Genomic DNA, 18,928 nt, shown 5'->3' on the forward strand with positions numbered 1-18,928 from the left:
TTTGTAGGAGTATTAATGCAACTCGCTCAGCAGGAAGAGTTGTAAACTCCATACGGTGGCTTAAGTAGGTTTACACACTGATATTATGGATCAAATATCTACCCGCAGCGCCTTGCATAAGCATTGACACTTTTGAAGTTGTCACATGTTGACATTTACTGTGTATGAGACTGATATAAAGTACCTAAAGTGGGTATATGCATCCTTAAAAACATTATAATTAAACACATAAAAAGAGTGGAGAATATTTGTATTCAGTTCTATTTACTCTAATATCCCTGAATAAAACACATTACTTACCTTCAGAAGTCACATAATGTGTAAACAGAGTCCACCTGTACGCTATTAAATGTCAATATAAATACAGCTGCTAGTTTGCTATTGTTGCACATGGCAAGAAGAAAGCCATCAGAATTCCCTTTTGCAGTTTGCCACTTGCTTTGTCGGGAACACAGCAAACAAGTCGAAGAAGCTCTGTCCCAAGGAGGATGAACTGGAATTTTTTGACCATCAACCAAAAGGCTCTGCGTTGCAAAACAAACGACAAATACTGCTGCAGAGTTAGCTCAAGTCAAGGCCAATGTACATGTGTTAGAATTTCCAAGCATGAATTTAAATGAGGATGTGTTGTATGACTTTGAAATTTCTGTACTGTACATACAACTAATTGAACTTTGTCTGTTTTGTAAAGAACATGTTAATCTTTAGATGGGCAATGTTGAAGGTGGCATACTCCAAAACTCCCTGTAGCTGTGATGCAGTGAAAGGCGGTGTTACAAAGTACTGACCAGAGCTAGTACATATACATGGCACACTTTTCAAACTTTTGCATGTGAAATAATTTCTAAACTATGTATGTATATGTAGCCAAGTGGTGAGGCTTTGTTTCCACAGTGGCCACCAGAGGGGGCTGTGTGTGCCAACTAGTTAGAGAATGGGGTGAAAACCGTTAGACCGTAGAAGTAGCTTTGTCCTGCTTGCTACGGGGTGCCTAACGGTTTTCACCCCATTCTCTAACTAGTTGGCATCCGGAGACCTCTGCTGGTGTACAATGGCAGCAATTTACAGCCAATTTACAGGGCACGTTAGCACCCCGTAGCAAGCAGGACAAAGCTACTTCTACGGTCTAACGGTTTTCACCCCGTTCTCTAACTAGTTGGCACACACAGCCCCCTCTGGTGGCCACTGTGGAAACAAAGCCTCACCACTTGGCTACATATGTATTGCATACATAGACACAGTGGGTGTTTTTTCCAGGTACTCTGGCTTCTCCCACAATCCACAAACGTGACTTGCAAAACAAAGCAAAGCTAATTGGTTTCTTTTAATTGCTATGTGTGTGATTGTTTGTCTCGTGTGTCTCTATGTTGCACTGCGATGGACTGGCAACCTGGTCATGGCGTACCTCACCTCTCGCCTATTGACTGACCTACTGACTCATTGGGCAAGATGAGACAAACACAAATATATGATAATGGCCTATCACATAAAATTTCTCCTCGAAGACATAAAAGATGTAGCTGCAACAAACTCTGAAAAAAAAAAAAAGGGGTATGAACTATAGGTCCAAAATCCAAAAGACTGTTTGGAAAAATACAGAAAAACCTTAGGTATGATATTGTAAACATTATTTTCCATTAGTCCAGACATTAGCGTAGCATTTTGGAGATCCATATTGTTCATGCTTTATCCTACGTTATGTAGTCCTTTATATGCAACGATTGATTCTTGGCGAATAATCAACTTGGCTTTTAAAGTACAATTAGGTTTGCTGTCAGTGTATTTAAAAAAAAGCATTGTCCTTAATGGTCATGCATTTGTCCACAGCACACAGATAATATGCACTTGAGTGAAGACATCAACAATTCATTGAGGCGTTGGAGTGACACGTTGCTTTCGAGACCACGTCTTTAGCAATATGGGGGTTGTTCATTCCTGCAAGACAATACCAAATGACACTCCACTTAGTAAACTACCCTGCCTGCCATCCAGCTTTGTCATTAGGAATGTTTACTGTTGTGAAGCAAAGAATGTGACCAAGAAGGCTCTGGTAAAAAGCTATGTCAAGCTAAAAAGGGCAATGGTTCTGTTTTCCAAAGTTCTCAAATGCTAAACACACAGACGAGAAGATTTTATAACTGGTTGATTCTGCACCATTGCAAAAAAAAAAAAAAAAAAAAGTGGCTTTACAAAATTTTTTTGTACCCTGCAACGTTTCTACATTTTGACATTTTGTAGCCAATAGTTGCAAAGTATTTTATTGAGTTTTTTGGTTGTAGACAAACACATAATTTTTGAGGAATATGTCATATTTTTCACATCTGAGTTTGTAAATTAGTTGAAAACCAGTTTTCTATTTACTTCTACTACATAATTATACACTACTTTGTGCTATATTACCTAAAATAATAAAAAAAGAAATGAAAGTTGGTTGTAACAAAATGTGAAACTATTCAAAGGGTATGAATACTTTTGCAAGGCAGTGTATGTGCCGGATATATAGACGTGCATAAATGTGCGAGGCTGAAGGAGCCCAATCCATCTTTAGCCTTTCCTATAGTGTAATTAATATTTATTTGCTCCTTCTTAGCCTCTGAGAATTCCAATTTCCTTTGTACCAATAATGCATCCTGTTTAAGGGGTTGTAAACCTGGCGGCATAGGCTTTACTCTGATGGTACAACATTTTTATTTATGAGCATCTGCAGTGGAGCATGGACATCCAGTAGTAATGTGAATCATAACTAGTGGAGGCGCTGGAACATTTCTGAACCTGCTGTGACTGGAATTTTGAAAGTTCAGCCGGTGATCACAGATCATTCTCGCTGACCCAGAGGTCAAGCCACATAGAGAGTGACAAAGATCAGCTTCTGTTGCAGAGGGTGTCAATGCAATACTGATGCAAAGCCCATAAAGGCGGCACTGATCTTTTCAGATGCCGTGGCTCACATCCAACATATCCTCAGAGAAATAATCTTATCCTCAGGAATGTGCTTTGTATTGCCTTGTACGTCTTTGCAAAAGAAAAAAAAAAAAAAAAACTCTTCCCATTGTTCTTCTCTTCTTTCATACCCTGAAACATTCTGTTTTGATATTGCAACGTCTCACCACTACAGTCTCTAATATCTATTTTATGCTTTAACCCATCCCTGATCAACAGCCGCACCTGTCCATGCAGCTCTAGAAAGAAAAATCGGAGATTCCCGCAAGACAGAAATAACAAAGCCTCAGGCATTCTGACCTGAAAGCGGTGAGCTGGAAGATGTTCACTCTTGTTTTCTCCGTCTCTACAAAGTAGATGCTTCGACATGTGCATTGTCAAACTAAACGGAAAGAAGAAATGCAGCCTGACGCGTCTGATTATATTTTAATTTTTGCATGAATAATAGACAGACCTGATCCAGCAGTCTGCTTAATGTTTTCAAGTATTAGCAACTCAAACATTTTATCTTATCTGCAACTGACAAAAATATTAAGTGCAGCAGCTCCAAAGCTCCTTAAGTCAGCCCACTGTGCTTAGAAATATTCTCACCAAACATTTCCAACTTAGCACAAACATACTTCAGTGGCTCACTGGTGAAATTTTATTTTGTTTTTTGTTTTCTATTATCAACAAACTATATTTTCTCAGAATTTTCTGTGAAAATTTGGCATTCTGCCTCTTTGGAAATAAAGCGAAAAGGTTTGCATAGCCTTACTTAACACAGTTGATCATGACTTTCAAATTGACAGAAAGGAGATGTGGTGAGATTGGTTCAGATCCTATTTGACATACTGGGACCATTTTGAACAGATGATTTTCCATATCATCTGGCACATCAAGATGATATGTGGGGTTCCTCAAGGCTGTAATATTGGGCCTTTTTTATTTAATGCCTATATATTCTTCTTAGCTAAACTGTGATACTAAGAACTGCTTTGGATTTTGAGCTTGTTTCTGTTGAGTCATTGATGAAGTCTTGGAGGAGTAATATTGTTTGGCCAGTAACTAGTTAGTGAAATTATTATAGATCGCTCTTGCTTTTGGTGTTTAACTCAAATCGCCTATGGCATTAAATTATTTCAAATGTGTGGCAAAAAAGCCAAACAAAAAGAAATCCAAAGGGGGTAACTGTGTCAAGACACTGTTTGTTTTGCACCTGAAAGCCTGAAATGAGAAGAAAATGAGGATCCTTTTAAATTAGGACTGAAAACATTAGTGTTTTAATCCTGCTTTTAAAGATTACATTATCAACTTATTTTATTTTATATGGTGCTTCATTTTTGTATAATTTGAATTAAGTTTTAACCTTCTATTTATTTCTTCCCTATAAGGTAGCCGTAATTATTCTGTGTGTAAATAGCGCCATAAAATAAACTTACTTAGCTTAATAACCCTCAAAGTTTTTGTTTTTTTTATATGCAAACACACAATTTTGCTTGAACGTTTGAAGCTTGAGTAAATAGCTGAAGGCCTTGAAGCCCATGCAGCGGTGTGATCTTACTTGGATGTCTGTAAGTTTCCTAGAAGGGACTATGCAAAATGCAGATTATGTTTACACGCTTCATGCCTCATTGGTCAGTAGGGGGTTGACAGTCACAGAAGGGGAGCGATGCCTTCCCGAGCAAGGTCGGACCCTCTTTTAACTCCTTTCTGGGCTTCTCCTGGGCCCTTTGGGCAGCTTAGTTTGCTGCAGAGTCAGGCAAGCAATCGGTTTATGTGTAGGCTTTTGCTGTGGCAGATTTGAACCCCGTCTGTGGGGAAAAGATAACTCTGGCTTATCACTCTTCGTGTACGGTGCATATTCAAGTTGTAAATACCACAAACTACATTTTTTTTTTCTTGTTGGCATCCTTCTTTCTTCTCTGGTTTCTGCACAAAACAGCAAAAACAAGAGGGGGCTTCAGCAAGAAGCAAATATGGCCATAAATATGGGAAATCACAGTGGGTCGTAAAGCGCAGACTGCAGTCTGCAGTCTGCAGTCTGTATACAAACAAAGGGGCCGCTTTTCACCCAGAAAGCAATGGCTTTGGAGCAGCTGGAGGAAGATCACATGGGTAAAAAAAAAAAAAAAAAATACATAAAGACAATCATGCTGTTGCATCCAAACACAAAGACTCATTATGTTTCTTTCTTGTACACACACAAACTCACACATGACATGAGCCACTGCCCGCCAGTTCTGAGCCAGAGCAGCGGGTGTAAGTGGGCAGCAAATTACGTGTGTGGGAAATATGGGAAATCTGCAAGGCCTTTCTTTCAGGGAATGAAAGCATTTCAAGCAGAGCAGAGCGAGTGTTTCTGTTCCCACTGTAATTATATGTGGTTTTCTGGATTCTAAATATAAACATGCACAGAGTATCTGCAGCCTTTGCACTACTTTCTTCTCTGTTCTTGTGTTACTGAGGCTCAAATAATCCAGATTCAAAAGAGGAAAATTAATGATAACCCATCATATTAAGACTTGTGAATTTCATTTCTTAAACTCGGCACCACAAGTTAAAAGGAGACAAATTCTCCTATAAAGAAAATGTCTATCAGGTGTAAATGGCATCAAGACTAAACTTCTTTCAAATCCCAGTGATTTTAGGAATCCTTCTTTTTTTTTAATCCACAAAGCTGGCTGGTATGCCACAACTGTAGCTAAAGCAGTGCTTACTAACGCCCAAAGGGTACCGACCCATCTGATGTGAGCTGAAAAACATTATGATGGATGTGTTGCTATATGGGGCTGGGAGATGAGGGGACACCTCCGGGGAAAAACAGGAGATGCTCTGATGCAAGGCGTAAACTGGAACGATTCCCTGAATTTGACTGTGCGGGAAACATCAGAGGAAATAAAACTGTAGTCGAGTCTGGCTTGCAATCACAAATAAGAGCGGCGTGCCAAAGAGAGATGAGGTGTGTGTTTACACACACTCACAGACAAGTGTTCTCTTCAGTGTGTGGCTTCCAGTTTGCACAAGTTGAAACATCGACCTTATTTATTCATAAAGCATGTTCCAACAATTGCAGTTCATTACACTTGTCTGACTTCTGCTGGACAATATTTGCAATTGCAACCAAACATCCTTGAGTTTCTGACTGATGCAAATGTTGTCAACTAAACTCACCTTTTCTCGGCTCTAGATTCACACATTTTACCGTCACGGTTTTTTCCACATTTTTCGATTTCGGCAGCTCGACTTCGCATCGTCTGCACACAATACCGCCAACGTTTGGCGAGAACATATGTTCGTTTTCTGCTTTGTCTATTTATATAGCATCAATTCACAACAAATATAAAATGTCAAGGCACGCAAAGAGTCAGTTGCAAAAGTGAATTCAATGAAACAGGATAGATTCAGAGTCAATTACATAAACTCCAGCTTGATCCTCACTATGAAACAGTCAAGTTGAATTTACTTTTAAGATTTGTGAAAAATTATTCTAAGAAAACTCAGCAGATTCCACTGAGTCACAGACTTGCGGCCATCACACCTCCTGGAAAAGCATTTATTGTACTGAATAAGTATTTCAATTAGTGAAATATATTACGAAAAAAGTCACAGGTAATCCCAGAAAGGATCAATTTACATGCCTCAACCAGGGTCCAGTCTTTAGCTCAAGTAAAGTATCGCTCAAGAGACTGACTTGGACCTTCCAGTTTGGCTAAGCTTCAACGTTACTGCCATGTAGAGAGAGGGAGATTATCCCTGTGGGAAAAGTGCACCAGGCTCACAGGAGGGTTCTCGAGAGAGCTTGACAGTGTCATTATTTCCAAAAGTACATTAATAAAGAGGTAAAGGAAAAGTGTGATTGAAAAATACGTAAACGTCATAAGAATTTACTTATAAATAGCTTCATTCCACACAGCATGATACCTTTCAGTCATTTATTTTCTTCTGGCACAGACTGAAAATTCTGTTGTCCAGAAAATGTGAATATTACATCTGATGCCTTGTTAGGGCTTGGGTAATCATGGGGGAAACTGTTGATGAGACAGTTGTCCAGCAAAAAGTCCCTGACACCTTCCGCTAATGCGGCAAGCGATAAACAACTCATCGCTTAAGACGCTAGGTGTTTAGAGTCCAATCTCCAACCAACCATCAGAAAGTGGGCTGGAAGAAAAGAGAAGAAAAAGATACACAAACAACAGGGATAAAGGCAGATATGAATATTTTCTCCTTTTTCATCTGTGCTTCCTACACTTAGCATTTTGGTCAAGGTCATTTCTGTGTGGTGTGAGCATCTGCTGTTGTGAGACTAACTGGCTGCTATTATATTGTAAATGCAAGCTCATAACACTTTGAATAGTTTAGACAATTATTGCTCTCCAAATAGTCCTTTGGGATATAAACATTGCACACACTGACATCGTGATATTTTCACAAAACACTGTAAAGCTTCGCTCTGTGTGTAATAAATCTATACAAGTTTGATTGTTCTAATTTAGCGAGGCGCTTTCGTAGCTTTGTTAACCTCTAAACATGATATAAGAAGTATAAAACAAGCATAGCAAAGCTTGAGAAGTTATGAAGAATTTACACTACCACCTTAAACCTTAACGGAGTTTGAAGCTTGGTCAACTATGAACTTCACTGTGCATGGCCTTGAATGTTTTCTTTTATGGAGTCACAAAGCAAAAATATCAAGCCAACTTCTGTGTACTTTCACAATCTTTATTTCATCTATTTACAAAGAATACAAAACATTATCTTCAAAGACTTCTTGAGGAGGACACAACATAACTCAGACTTCTGTTTTACAGTCCATGAGAGGCCCACAGTCGGTCAAACTACACTGGAGATGGTTCATTTGTGGTGCAGCTTTGTCCACTTGTTTGCTTCCTTCCGTCCTTGTTTCAAACCCTGTTTTTATGAGAGAACAAAAGGAAAGTTGTTCAAGCTTTTATGAGACTTTAAAGACTAATTGGATATTATGGAGTTCTGTTGAGAAGCAATGAAGAGTTTACACTACCACCTTAAAGTATAGAAGGATAAAATCTATACAAAAAAAAGATACTTTCATTGGAATACCAGATAATTATTGTATTATTATTATCAGGGACCTGGGTTTATTATTATTAGTCAAGTCCACTCCTATGAATAAATACAAGTTACCACAAAAGATGCCACAATGACAAGAATCGTATCCACCTGTACAGACTATCGGAGTCCACATCCTTACACAGATAGTGCTGCAAACTGGCAGTAAGCTGACAGAAAGAAGGCATATAATTTTTTCCCCCCTACTTACAAGAAATGGTAAGTCAGCTACTTGGAAATACGAGGTCTTGAAATACACAGACAGTAATGGTGTTGAAGTTTGAAGTGCGCCAGAACTTTTCTTTTTATGAAGAGGGAGACACTTTGGTAACCCCATGCTGTGTCACATCAATAGATACATGCCAATTGGTACCTTTGACACACGTCGGAAAGACTGAGCTGAAGACAAAAAGAACAAATGAACTTCGACTGTAGATTGTTTCATCAGGAGCTTTGACGTTACAGAACAGAACTTGCTCAACAAGGACGATCAGGCTCTCCTGCTGTAAGCTTACATCAGCAGAACCTGATGCAGCTGGCGTGGATTTTTAACCGACAAAAGATGAAGTATTTTTCTGAGGAGTGTAAACAGCAGTCCTTGTGCACTGACAACAGTTTTAAAACTACACTTAGCAAACTACCAGTGACATGTTTGTGTAGCGTGTGTCTCAACCTGAGCAAATAGCTCAACAACGTACCCAGCAAATGTTAGCTTGTAATATTTCTGTTGCTCTATAAATAGCAGAGGAACATAAAGGGATGATACTCAGAGCACCAGTAAAAGTATCAGACATTTTATGTATATTTTTCAATAACAAAATCAAAACTATAAATAAAAAAATAACTTTATTTTAACCGCTTTACTAACAAGTTGATAGTTGGCAAAGCTTTGGATTAAAAGACTTGAATTGTGTTGAATGGCAGACTTTAGTAGAAATAACAATAATGCCTTTAGGTTTTAAATAAAAGTAACTGATTGGTGCTAGAGTTCGCATGAGAATCTGATGCAACTCCTTGCATAGATGAGAACTGCGATAGCTTGCCGTACTTTACCAATATCATATATGAAATTTGCAATCCGAAGTAGAACACACTGAATGCAACCTGGCCAAATACCAGTCTAATTAACAGCAATGTAAAGGAAAAAAATTATATTTTAAAGTGCTTCATTGTGACAATGACATTCTTGCCATATTATTTGTTTCAGTGTGGCTGATCCTTAGCCCTGCTTTGACTCACCAAAGCATGTCTGTATATGTATTTTATCCACAGTGTTTGCATGCAGAGAGCAATCTACAATAGATAAGATATTAACAGCTCATAACCTCTTCCCAGAGCACTTCTTCCAGAGATTTCACAGATACCAATGACGCTACATCACGGATAAAACAAGTTTGATTAATATTAACCTGTAAATGTCAAGTTATAGTTCATAACCTGCCAGTTGGCCTCTGAGCACATACCAGGTAGTATCCTGTGTGATATCCGCTCATGTACCAGGATATGAGCACACTACCCAAGGCTTCATCATCCACCATGTCGGGACTCATTGGTGGAGGTGGAGGGATCATCTGAGGAACAGAAAGTGATCAGGCAGCAGATAATATAACAGACTATATATTGTAAAGCACCATTGACCTATATGTGCAGCTGTTTCCAACATTGCAACATTGTGCAGCAGAGTTAATTTGAAAGATTCTTTCTATGCTGTCACACCTCTATTACTCTCTGGTGAAGTTTATTCTCTTCTCTTCTTCTCAAATCAAATAATCCTGATATTTTTTTAAAAATCTTTTTCGTAAAAATTATGCCATGCTTTCAAACTTAAAACTTACAGGAGGACCAAAAGGCATCATAGGAGGCCAGGATGGAGGTACAGGTCCATGACCAGCAGATCGTCTGTTTTCCCTCTGTGAGAAAACCCCCACACAAAGACACACAGCTGTGAAATTTTAAAAATGACTCGACAGGCGCACAACTCTAGGTTGACAAAAAAGGTCCCAATATTAACCTAAATAAACTTCATCTAAAACAAAATGGGTGCAGACAGAGTTACTTCTGTCCTTGTAGTTTTAACTCTGAAATATATTCACATGCAACTGAAAGTGTTAGCAAGACAAACCATCAAGGCAAGTGCCGGTTGAATTTACTGGAATCCAATACCTCCACAATAAATGTCAACTCTGAGAGGGCTTTGTTTATCATCCTGTTTTATTTGCCTCATTGTAAGCGATTTACTGTTTACGTTTCGTTTTACTTAATGCGGCAAAGAGCCAACTTTCTCCCCAGCTTAAAGAAGAATAAACAAACTCTCAAAATAATAAAAACAAATCATTCTGGAACCAAACAGGTTTGCTGAGAATTAAATAAAAATGCAACTTTTCTAATGAGATCTATTGCTTACATGTCCAAAATCGTGCATTGGAGGAGGTCCAGGGGGAAACCCGGGGAAACCGGGAGGCCACATAGAAGGCAGGTGTTTGTGGGTTTTGGACTTCTGGGTTTTACCATGTGGATGCTGTTTGTGTTGGCTTGGTGTGGACGACCTGTCGCTCTCTTCTGTAGAAGATTCTTCCACTTTCTCCTACAAGCAGTAGATATTTTTATATTGACTTTTTCCTAAAATTGATGAAGAAAATTTTCCAAGAAACACATTTGAGGATTTGAGAAAAAAAAAAAAAAAAAAACGTAAACAAGGCACAGACAAAAATAATGAACTGTATACTGTATTATAAATGTTAGTTATGCAGTGCATATAACTAATTTCTGAACTAGCTTACCTTTGGATTTGCTGCTTCATCAGCCTCTGAAATCTCCAACATCAGGTCGTCAAGGTTCTGCTCCTCCTCATTACCATAACCAGTATAAACAACTACACAAGTGCCCCTCTGTTGGTCTATGGAGGAGATGGTGGCTGCATAGAGCTGGCCATCTTCTGACCAGTAAGCACTACAAGAGTCCCCAACCTGCCACTGCAACAAAAACAAAGTGTATATAATAGAGCTTAGTAGAGTTTGCTTTCTACTGGTCTACATTTTAAATGACCCAGATTTGGACAAAACACTAACTTGACTCACTACGTGCTATAAAACATGACGGATTGCTATTGATTTCATTTAGAATATACTTCATCATTTATTTTTCGCATAATAATATATGGCTTAACTTAAATCATCACATTCTGTGAGATCATATACATGACAGAGTAAGTCCTAAATATAAATAATTTTGTTAAGACTCAGAAACCTCTAACAGTTATGTGGCTATTATGTTATATATTTTAGGAAATTTGTCATTATTTATGAACAGCCACTATTATGATTCTATTTTTAGGTTTTAAAATAAAGTAAAACATAAACTTTTGCAAAAATGTTGAATACATATTCTTTTATGAGATTCTGATATTAGTTAAAAAATAAAATAAATAACACTAATAATAATAATATTCATAATAATAATACTACATCGTTTCCAACCTATAGCAAGAAAAATTTATTAAAAAAATATTACTAGCATTTTGTGGGTTTTTGTGGCGTTTCAATGGAAATATTCTGTCAAATCGTTAGCCAAACGTATTAGGAGCCATTGTGGAAGGTCCAAAAAGCCATTTGCAGCGCTGAAGCCGCAGGATGCAGACCTTTTCAAAGGAAAATATTAATGACATCATTTTAATCTAGCTTTGTATGTAGAGGTGTATGCTTCTTATAGTTTTTTATTATTTTGCCATTAAACTTGTGTACAGCATGGCATAGATACAAGGCAACTTCACAATAAACTATATTGCATTTAAAAATTTATAAAAGGTACAGTTTACGTTTAATAGTTTTTTCATATTAATATTAATTTTTAAGCCAGGCATTTATCATTAAAGAACCAACTATATTGATGTTGATTTATACGTTTATCTAAATTCTGTTAACTTACCTTGAAGGCTGACTCGTGTCTGATATCAACATTTAGACAGAAACACATACATTTCACAAGGACTAACTTTCACCAACAACAACTGTCGCCCAAACATTTGGTAGTTCAGTAAAACAAATGGATGTAAAATTAACAAGTAGCAAAAGACTATGTCAAGTCTGTCAACCTTTTTATAAATGGTGGTGAACTTTGACCCTGACTTAAAATGCTGCATTGTAATTTTGTTTGCATCTATTTATGGAAATATACCATGTCACAAATACATTTTTAAAAAGTAACAATTAATACAAAAAAATATGAAACAGGTAATCCAGATTAATTTAATTAGAAAATGAGTTTAGTGGCGCCAAGTTAATCCTTACCAAATGTTTAAAGCATCAATCTGAAAGAATGTACAGATAACTAATTCTACATATGGCTTTATAAACCTAAATAAAATCTAAATGCAAAGCCTTTTTGTTTTCACAAATGCTTGACACAAACTAAGAAGGTTAGAGCAGGAATCTTCACAGAGAATAATTATGTTTGTGCTTTACATTATACATGCAGATTTAAAAGTTGACACTGAAAGCTGTTCTTTACCTCTTTATCAGGTGGCGCATTGGTACGTTTTCTGCTCTGGTTCTTTTTATTGTTCTTTCGTTTCTTTCCTGGTTGGTTTTTCTTTGACGCATGTGATTCATCTTCGCCTTTTAGAGCAGTCTGGGACACAGAAAGAGAGAAGACCAAAGCAGTGGAGCAGTAGTCTTTGCTTTTGCATGAGCACAAGCCAATGTGTTTACCTTGAAAGATGCTACTGCTTTATCGTATGCCTTTATAAGTGCGGTGTCATCCCAGATGTCTGAATCGTCACTCTGAAAGACGACAAAAACATTAGTACCCATGCATTGTATCAAAGATTTTGGAATTACTTAATTATGTTTCAACCCAGACTCCTAAAAATGACCCTTATGATTCTGTATTGTTTAGTAAACTCCTCTTGATTCATTACATACACAACTTTACATAAAATAACTTAAGATTTCACATTTAGCGCTATCAGGTGTAAGTAGTATTTCCATTTATTTCTTTTTCCCCTTTGTTACCCAACTTAGCTAGACTCAACGTTAGTTTCATATCTTAGCGTGTTAGCTTCATATAAAACAAATCTGCTGCAACCTGAAAATAATTCTAATGTGTTTTAATGTTTCTCTGAGAAATGTTCACAACTTGCCTGTCCAGTTCCACGGGCAAATAACACTTCTTTGCATCCATTTGCCATTTGCAGACGTTGGAGTCAGGATTCTGAGTTAGCTTTTTGCTAATTTAGCAACGTGCGTCGGAAATTGTGATGTTCGGAAACAGGTGACGTATATACTGCGCGACGGAACGGTTGGCTTGGCAACGATTGTAGCTTGACATATCCCGAAAACTCAAAGAGAAAACACACCAGTTAACGTATATTCTTTTCGAGACCGTCGTTGTTTTCTTTACACAGTTTGAGTGAATAGTTATGATTGATTCTTCTGGTGCACACGTTGTTTTAACTTCATCCAGCGACGAGAATCACCCACCAGAAAACATCACTGATGGGTGAGTGCTTTATTTGTCTGTATTGATATTTTGTCAGTACACCTACATAATACCGCAGTTAATTAGCATTTCTCAATGAGCCATATTGTTTGCGTTTGCTTAAAATTGCGTCTCCCGTTTTCTTTTAGAAACAATAAAACGTTTTGGATGTCCACCGGGATGTTTCCTCAGGAGTTCATCATTCGCTTTCCTGAAACGACCAACATTTCTACCGTGATAATGGACAGCTACAACAGTATGAGTCTTAGCCTACTGCTTCTTCTCGCAAAAAAACTATTTATATCATATTTTGACAGCTGCATCTGTCTTAGGCTGTTTTTAAATGAAAGCATATATTTAGCCGTACATTGCATTTCAAAAGTATTCAAACTACCTCAACTTTTCACGTTATGCACGTACCAACATCTTTATTGTATTTTGATTCTATGAGCAATGAAAATATGAAAAACATATCAAGCACTTATGATAAAACGTACTCTTATTGTCTTAAATTAAATCCTTTGCAAGCTTCTGTCTTCACATACTTTGCAATTAGTCCCCCTACTTGTAACTTATTGTTGTCATGATTTCAGCTGTTCTGGTAAGGCCTTAGAGGTTTGTTAGAGAACTTTAGTGATCATACAACACAATGAAGACCAGACCAAGGAAAACAACATAAATAAAGCAAAAGCCCGGAAAACTGTCAAAGATGAGTGAAAACTTTCAGTCAATGCAAAAAGCCCACTCAAAGATTAGGAATCCTGAAAGAAAGCTGAAATAACTATAGCTGCCACGGGAGATTTAAGAATTTCTCAAACGTGCATGAAAGAATGAAAGCAACACTTGAGGTGTGTTTTTCATGAGGGAATAACATTATAGCATGATATAAATCTTCAAAAACTCAATTCTGCATAATGCCAACCATTCAAAGATATAAAAGATAAATTTAACTCTGATGAGGGAAAACATGCTATAACCCCCAATTCAAAACATTTTTGATATATTTTTTCCTCCACTCGCTGAACATAGTTTGTGCCCTTTGATTATTTGGTTCTCCATTTCTTTTTTCTTTTTTTTTTTTTGTTCTGTTACAGTTAAGCATCTAAAGATAGAGAGGAATACCTCACCAAATGCGGCTGACTTTGAGCCTGTCACACAGGAAGGTGAGATGCACGTCTGTTCACATTTTTTTCTGTTTCACATTTATATTAGAAGTCCCAAAAAATTGTAACTGAGATTCAGCCATTCATTTTCTTTACAGAGTTGGAACACACAGAGGGACACCTCCAGTTGAATTCTATTTCAGTAGGTTGAAAGACTATTTTTTGTTGTTGCAAAAGCCTGTCATTTCACTATGTTCTACTAATGAAGCTTATTGTTTTATGTGTTTTTGTCCTTTAGCTAAAGGGCTGCAGTGCAACCCACCTGCGTTTTATCATCACTGAGGGATACGACCACTTTGTGTCAGTACACAGAATCAGTGTGAAAACCTGATGAACTTTAATTGAGAAATTGTTGTAAATTAAATACCCATTTATTCTTATGTAAAAAGTATATCTGTGTTTTGCTGTTTGTTCGTTAGTGCATACATTTTAATCTGCATTGCAATCACGCTTAGTCTTATTGCAGTAGCACCAGCTGCAGACAAGACATATGGCTTAAAGCTGTGAGGTGTTTTTCTGTTCAGCCTCTAATTCCAAGATTAGCCTCAAGCCATTTTTACTGTTTTTAGGTTATGTAATGTTGTGGATTCGCTTCTAAAGCTTTTTGTCCTGCATTCAACTGTTCCTGCTAATTTCAGTAGCTGATAGTTGGCAACGCTTTGGAATAAAAGGCTTGGATTGCGTTGAATGGCAGACTTCATTACAAAGGGACTTTCTCTCCGTGTGAGAGATAGAGTTAATTAACTAATTTTCACCAGCAGGGGCTTAAATTGGTGTTCATGCTGTGTCCTCCCCACCTCCCCGAACAAATCCCCCCAAGGACAGGTTCTGACATCCCCAAAGACGTCAGAAATCATTGGAAATGCTGCTGGTGGTGGGGTGGGGGAACCAGATGGCTTCCCAGCCAACCAGCGAGTGTCCAGAAACTGCAGGGTTATTTACACAAACTAATCTACCCAACTCCCACTCTTATACCTCTTTCGCACGCAGGCACGCACGCATATAGACACAAATGCTTGCACACAAACACTTCTCCCTACCTCCATATCTAACCCCATTGCCATTTCAACTTGTCAGGAGGCAAAGGCTTCGGCGGCATACGAGAGGACCCTTTGGGACTCCCTCTCCAATTACTTGCTGACTGCAGAGGAGCTTGGGAAATTTGCAAAGGCTGTGTTTGCTAAAGCTTGGTCTGCATGCAAGCCTCAGAGTAAACTAATAAAATATGAAATACGTGCCTGAATAACTAGCCCCCTGATATTTTGGAGCAACTAATTGCTCAGGGATACGGCAGGGTTATAGCACATTTGAGTATGTGAGTGCGCAGTGAGTAATGAGGGAGAGGTAGAAACTGATACAGTGTTATTGACTCATTCATTATTTACCAGCATAGAGTATTTACTATAATCTTAGAGGTGACTGTTTTGATGTGAAATAGATCAAACTCCGCTTTTATGTGGGTGCAGTATTTTTGTTTCTTACCCAATGTTTGAAATTGTGAACGTGTTAAGTCTACTGGCAGTGCGTATGAAAAGCGGGGATCCTTAATTTGAATGCTAAACAGGTCTGCAGCAGCGCCATTCTGTAACTAATGAATTCAGACCTTTTTTTTGTGCTTAACTGTCAGCCGATCAGGAGAGTCACAGCAGGATATGAGCACATTATTATCATGTCACAGCAGGGCAGGCAGGGCCAAGTTATCACAGAGCGTCCTCTGACGGCTGCCTGTCCAATCACCTGGGGACATCTGCTAGACCAAATGTCCATGAAAAGTGATGCTGATGGTGACCTTTCTAAAAAATAATTTAAAAAAAACCTACTCCAAGCTTAACAGATATGAACTAATTTGAGTTTAGAAATATGACACAAATGAAAGTGCAATCAGAGTAAAAAAAAACAAAACACTCAAGCAAGGATTAACGTTCAGTAAATGCATCTGTGGAAATTCTGTTGGGTACTTTGAGGAAAAATATCCCCCCCCATCCTCCCGACTCTGTTATTTTCTGTCATGCCAAACCAATTTGTGTTATCTCTTCGGTGTGCACCTCTCAACCCCCCTCCAATCCCTCCATCCCCCCTTCCCTTCTTGTCACACGCACCAACAATGGGCCTTAATTTGATTTCAGTGTTGATTTGGTCCCATCAGCTCATTTATGACAGAAGCAGCAACACAACGAGCTGTTGTGTGAGAGAGGAAGCACTGTCAAAAAGGCAGAAATTACATAATTAGACGGAGAGGGAAACAGTATTCTTATTTAAGTTCCAAGAGCAATGGAGAATGGTAATGAGGGACTGACAAAGAGTGCAGTTGGAGAGCGCTTTGAGTAAGCTGACATTTAGCGTTTGCTTGACAAGTTGTTGTTTTTTTTCCCTCTCAAAATACATTCCCTATGTAGGAACAGTCTGCAATTTTTTAACAGTTTGTGAACTAAACCAGAAAACAAAATGTGGGTTATGAGGTCATATACACTTGACGGACTACAAAAATTGCTTTTTTGATAAGTCTGCGTTAGAAATGTGTCAAAATGTAGGTGAAGAATTAACTTGTTTGCTTAATCCATTCATTTTTCAGCAAAAAGTGACATGAAAGAAATTTTTAGTTACAAATTGGTTGAAAACGTTCATGCATGAACACTGCTCACCTTGTACTTTTGAACACGGAAGAAAAAGTAAAATTCTTGTAAATGAAACATAGGGCGAGATAAGACAAGTAGACTGACTACAGACTGATTGACTGACAGAGAATTTTGTTTTTTAAGAAGCAACATCAAAGATCTTTTGAAACCTTTCATAATTCACCAGCACTTCCCCAATGCTGTCATTGTTTGCTGTAACTTGTGCGGCCTCTAATTAATTTGGAGATTTTCTTCCTTTAAATATATTTCTAACAGTGCTATTGGTATGAAGACACAAGAGAAAACAAAGATGCAGAAAGGCACCAGCTGATTTATATGTGTATGTAGAAAGCAATCCTTCAGTCCAAATAGTGTGAAAGGGTTTCTCTGATGGGTTTGCCGAGATGAAGGCTAAGAAGTCTCTCATGATCGGTAAAGTCAAAGATCTCTCTCATGGCTTTCCCAACCTTAATGCTAAACAACCAACCGGTGGCTTTGGTTACAGAGATACTTCTAAACTCCTAAATTCTCCAATGAACATTGTTCGAACAGTAATCTACAGATGCAAAAAACACAATTTCACCATAATCACCGGGACATGCTTGGAGATGTGTTTGGGATTGAAATGAACGTCCAAGAACACCATACCAACAGTGAAGGTTACACAGTTACAGTACTGCCAGCATCATATGGCATGTATGATACTGGGAGGTTTTATATAACTGAAGAAGGGATGAATGGAGAAATTTAATACAAGTTCCTTGATAAGAAGATGAAAGAGGGACATTTTTTTTTTTTTTTTGCCTGACAGTGATCCCAAACAAACAGCCAAGGAAGGTGTTGATTTCAGAAAAAGAAAATAAAGCTGCTAGAATGGCTCAGTCAGTCTGACTTGAATCCAAATGAAAAAGATCAGAGTGAGAGGAGAGACTTTCAGAAACTTTAAGATTTAAACGCAGTTGGTCAGGGTGAACTGCTCAAAGTCACACTTGAGCAATGCATGCTGCCAAAGTTTATCAAGAAAGGATTCTCTATTCCAGTTTTATTTAGTCAATTACATTGAGCGTGTTCAATATGTTGTCCTTGTGTCATTCAGCGACATCAGCTTAATTTATTACTTTGATTTCTGTGTATCATGGTGCAAATTTTATGTTAGTAGACAATACATTTATCCTTTTCTACTTTATACCCACAATAAGGCCTCGTATTTTAACACCACTGGTTTCCCTCAGTCATTTTCTTTGTGTGTAGTTGGACCTTTTTCTTATTTCATTTCTTTTTCGTCTTTTCTTTTTTTTTTGTAGGGCTCACCTAATGTCAAAACCAGTTTTGTTTTCCAATGCTTGGCTTCACATTTCTGCTTTTATGTTTCTTGAACTACTGCCTGTGCAGCTCCTTTTGTTTTCATTAAAATCAAATGTATTTTTTGCCTCTACCTGTCTGGCGATGGAGTTGAGGGCTGCATTTGGGTTCGCCTCCGCACATGCCTTGACAGAGGCTTAGAATAAAGTGATGTGAAGGTCTTATCAGTCACTTCAGTTTCTCAGCCAGTGGTCACAGCACCTCAGTTCCAATAAATTTGTCTGACTCTAAATCTCCCCTGACTTTCAGAGGTAATGTAAGACTCTGGTGGGTAGCAAAGCAATCTAAACTATCCCTTTTAAACAG

At 38.0% G+C, this 18,928-nt stretch overlaps 2 protein-coding genes across 2 annotated transcripts; one reads left to right on the forward strand and one right to left on the reverse strand.

Annotated features, from left to right (window-relative positions):
• Positions 1 to 7,620: 7,620 nt before the first annotated feature.
• On the reverse strand, positions 7,621 to 13,277 carry smn1 (survival of motor neuron 1, telomeric). The gene is made up of 8 exons (XM_014988709.2): positions 13,145 to 13,277; positions 12,714 to 12,785; positions 12,514 to 12,633; positions 10,788 to 10,979; positions 10,412 to 10,591; positions 9,843 to 9,917; positions 9,471 to 9,578; positions 7,621 to 7,830 (listed from the first exon to the last, which is right to left on the reverse strand). Exons 1-8 carry the CDS (start codon positions 13,190 to 13,192, stop codon positions 7,774 to 7,776), a joined length of 852 nt encoding a protein of 283 aa, XP_014844195.1. The 5' UTR covers positions 13,193 to 13,277; the 3' UTR covers positions 7,621 to 7,773.
• A 15-nt stretch (positions 13,278 to 13,292) lies between these two features.
• On the forward strand, positions 13,293 to 18,786 carry hspb11 (heat shock protein, alpha-crystallin-related, b11). Its single transcript, XM_014988710.2, has 5 exons — positions 13,293 to 13,503; positions 13,632 to 13,738; positions 14,577 to 14,645; positions 14,744 to 14,787; positions 14,884 to 18,786. Exons 1-5 carry the CDS (start codon positions 13,424 to 13,426, stop codon positions 14,974 to 14,976), a joined length of 393 nt encoding a protein of 130 aa, XP_014844196.1. The 5' UTR covers positions 13,293 to 13,423; the 3' UTR covers positions 14,977 to 18,786.
• Positions 18,787 to 18,928: the final 142 nt, after the last annotated feature.

This window comes from Poecilia mexicana, unplaced genomic scaffold, assembly GCF_051168715.1.
Source record: "Poecilia mexicana isolate PSO_F unplaced genomic scaffold, ASM5116871v1 scaffold_9, whole genome shotgun sequence".
In the NCBI taxonomy this organism is placed as follows: domain Eukaryota; kingdom Metazoa; phylum Chordata; class Actinopteri; order Cyprinodontiformes; family Poeciliidae; genus Poecilia; species Poecilia mexicana.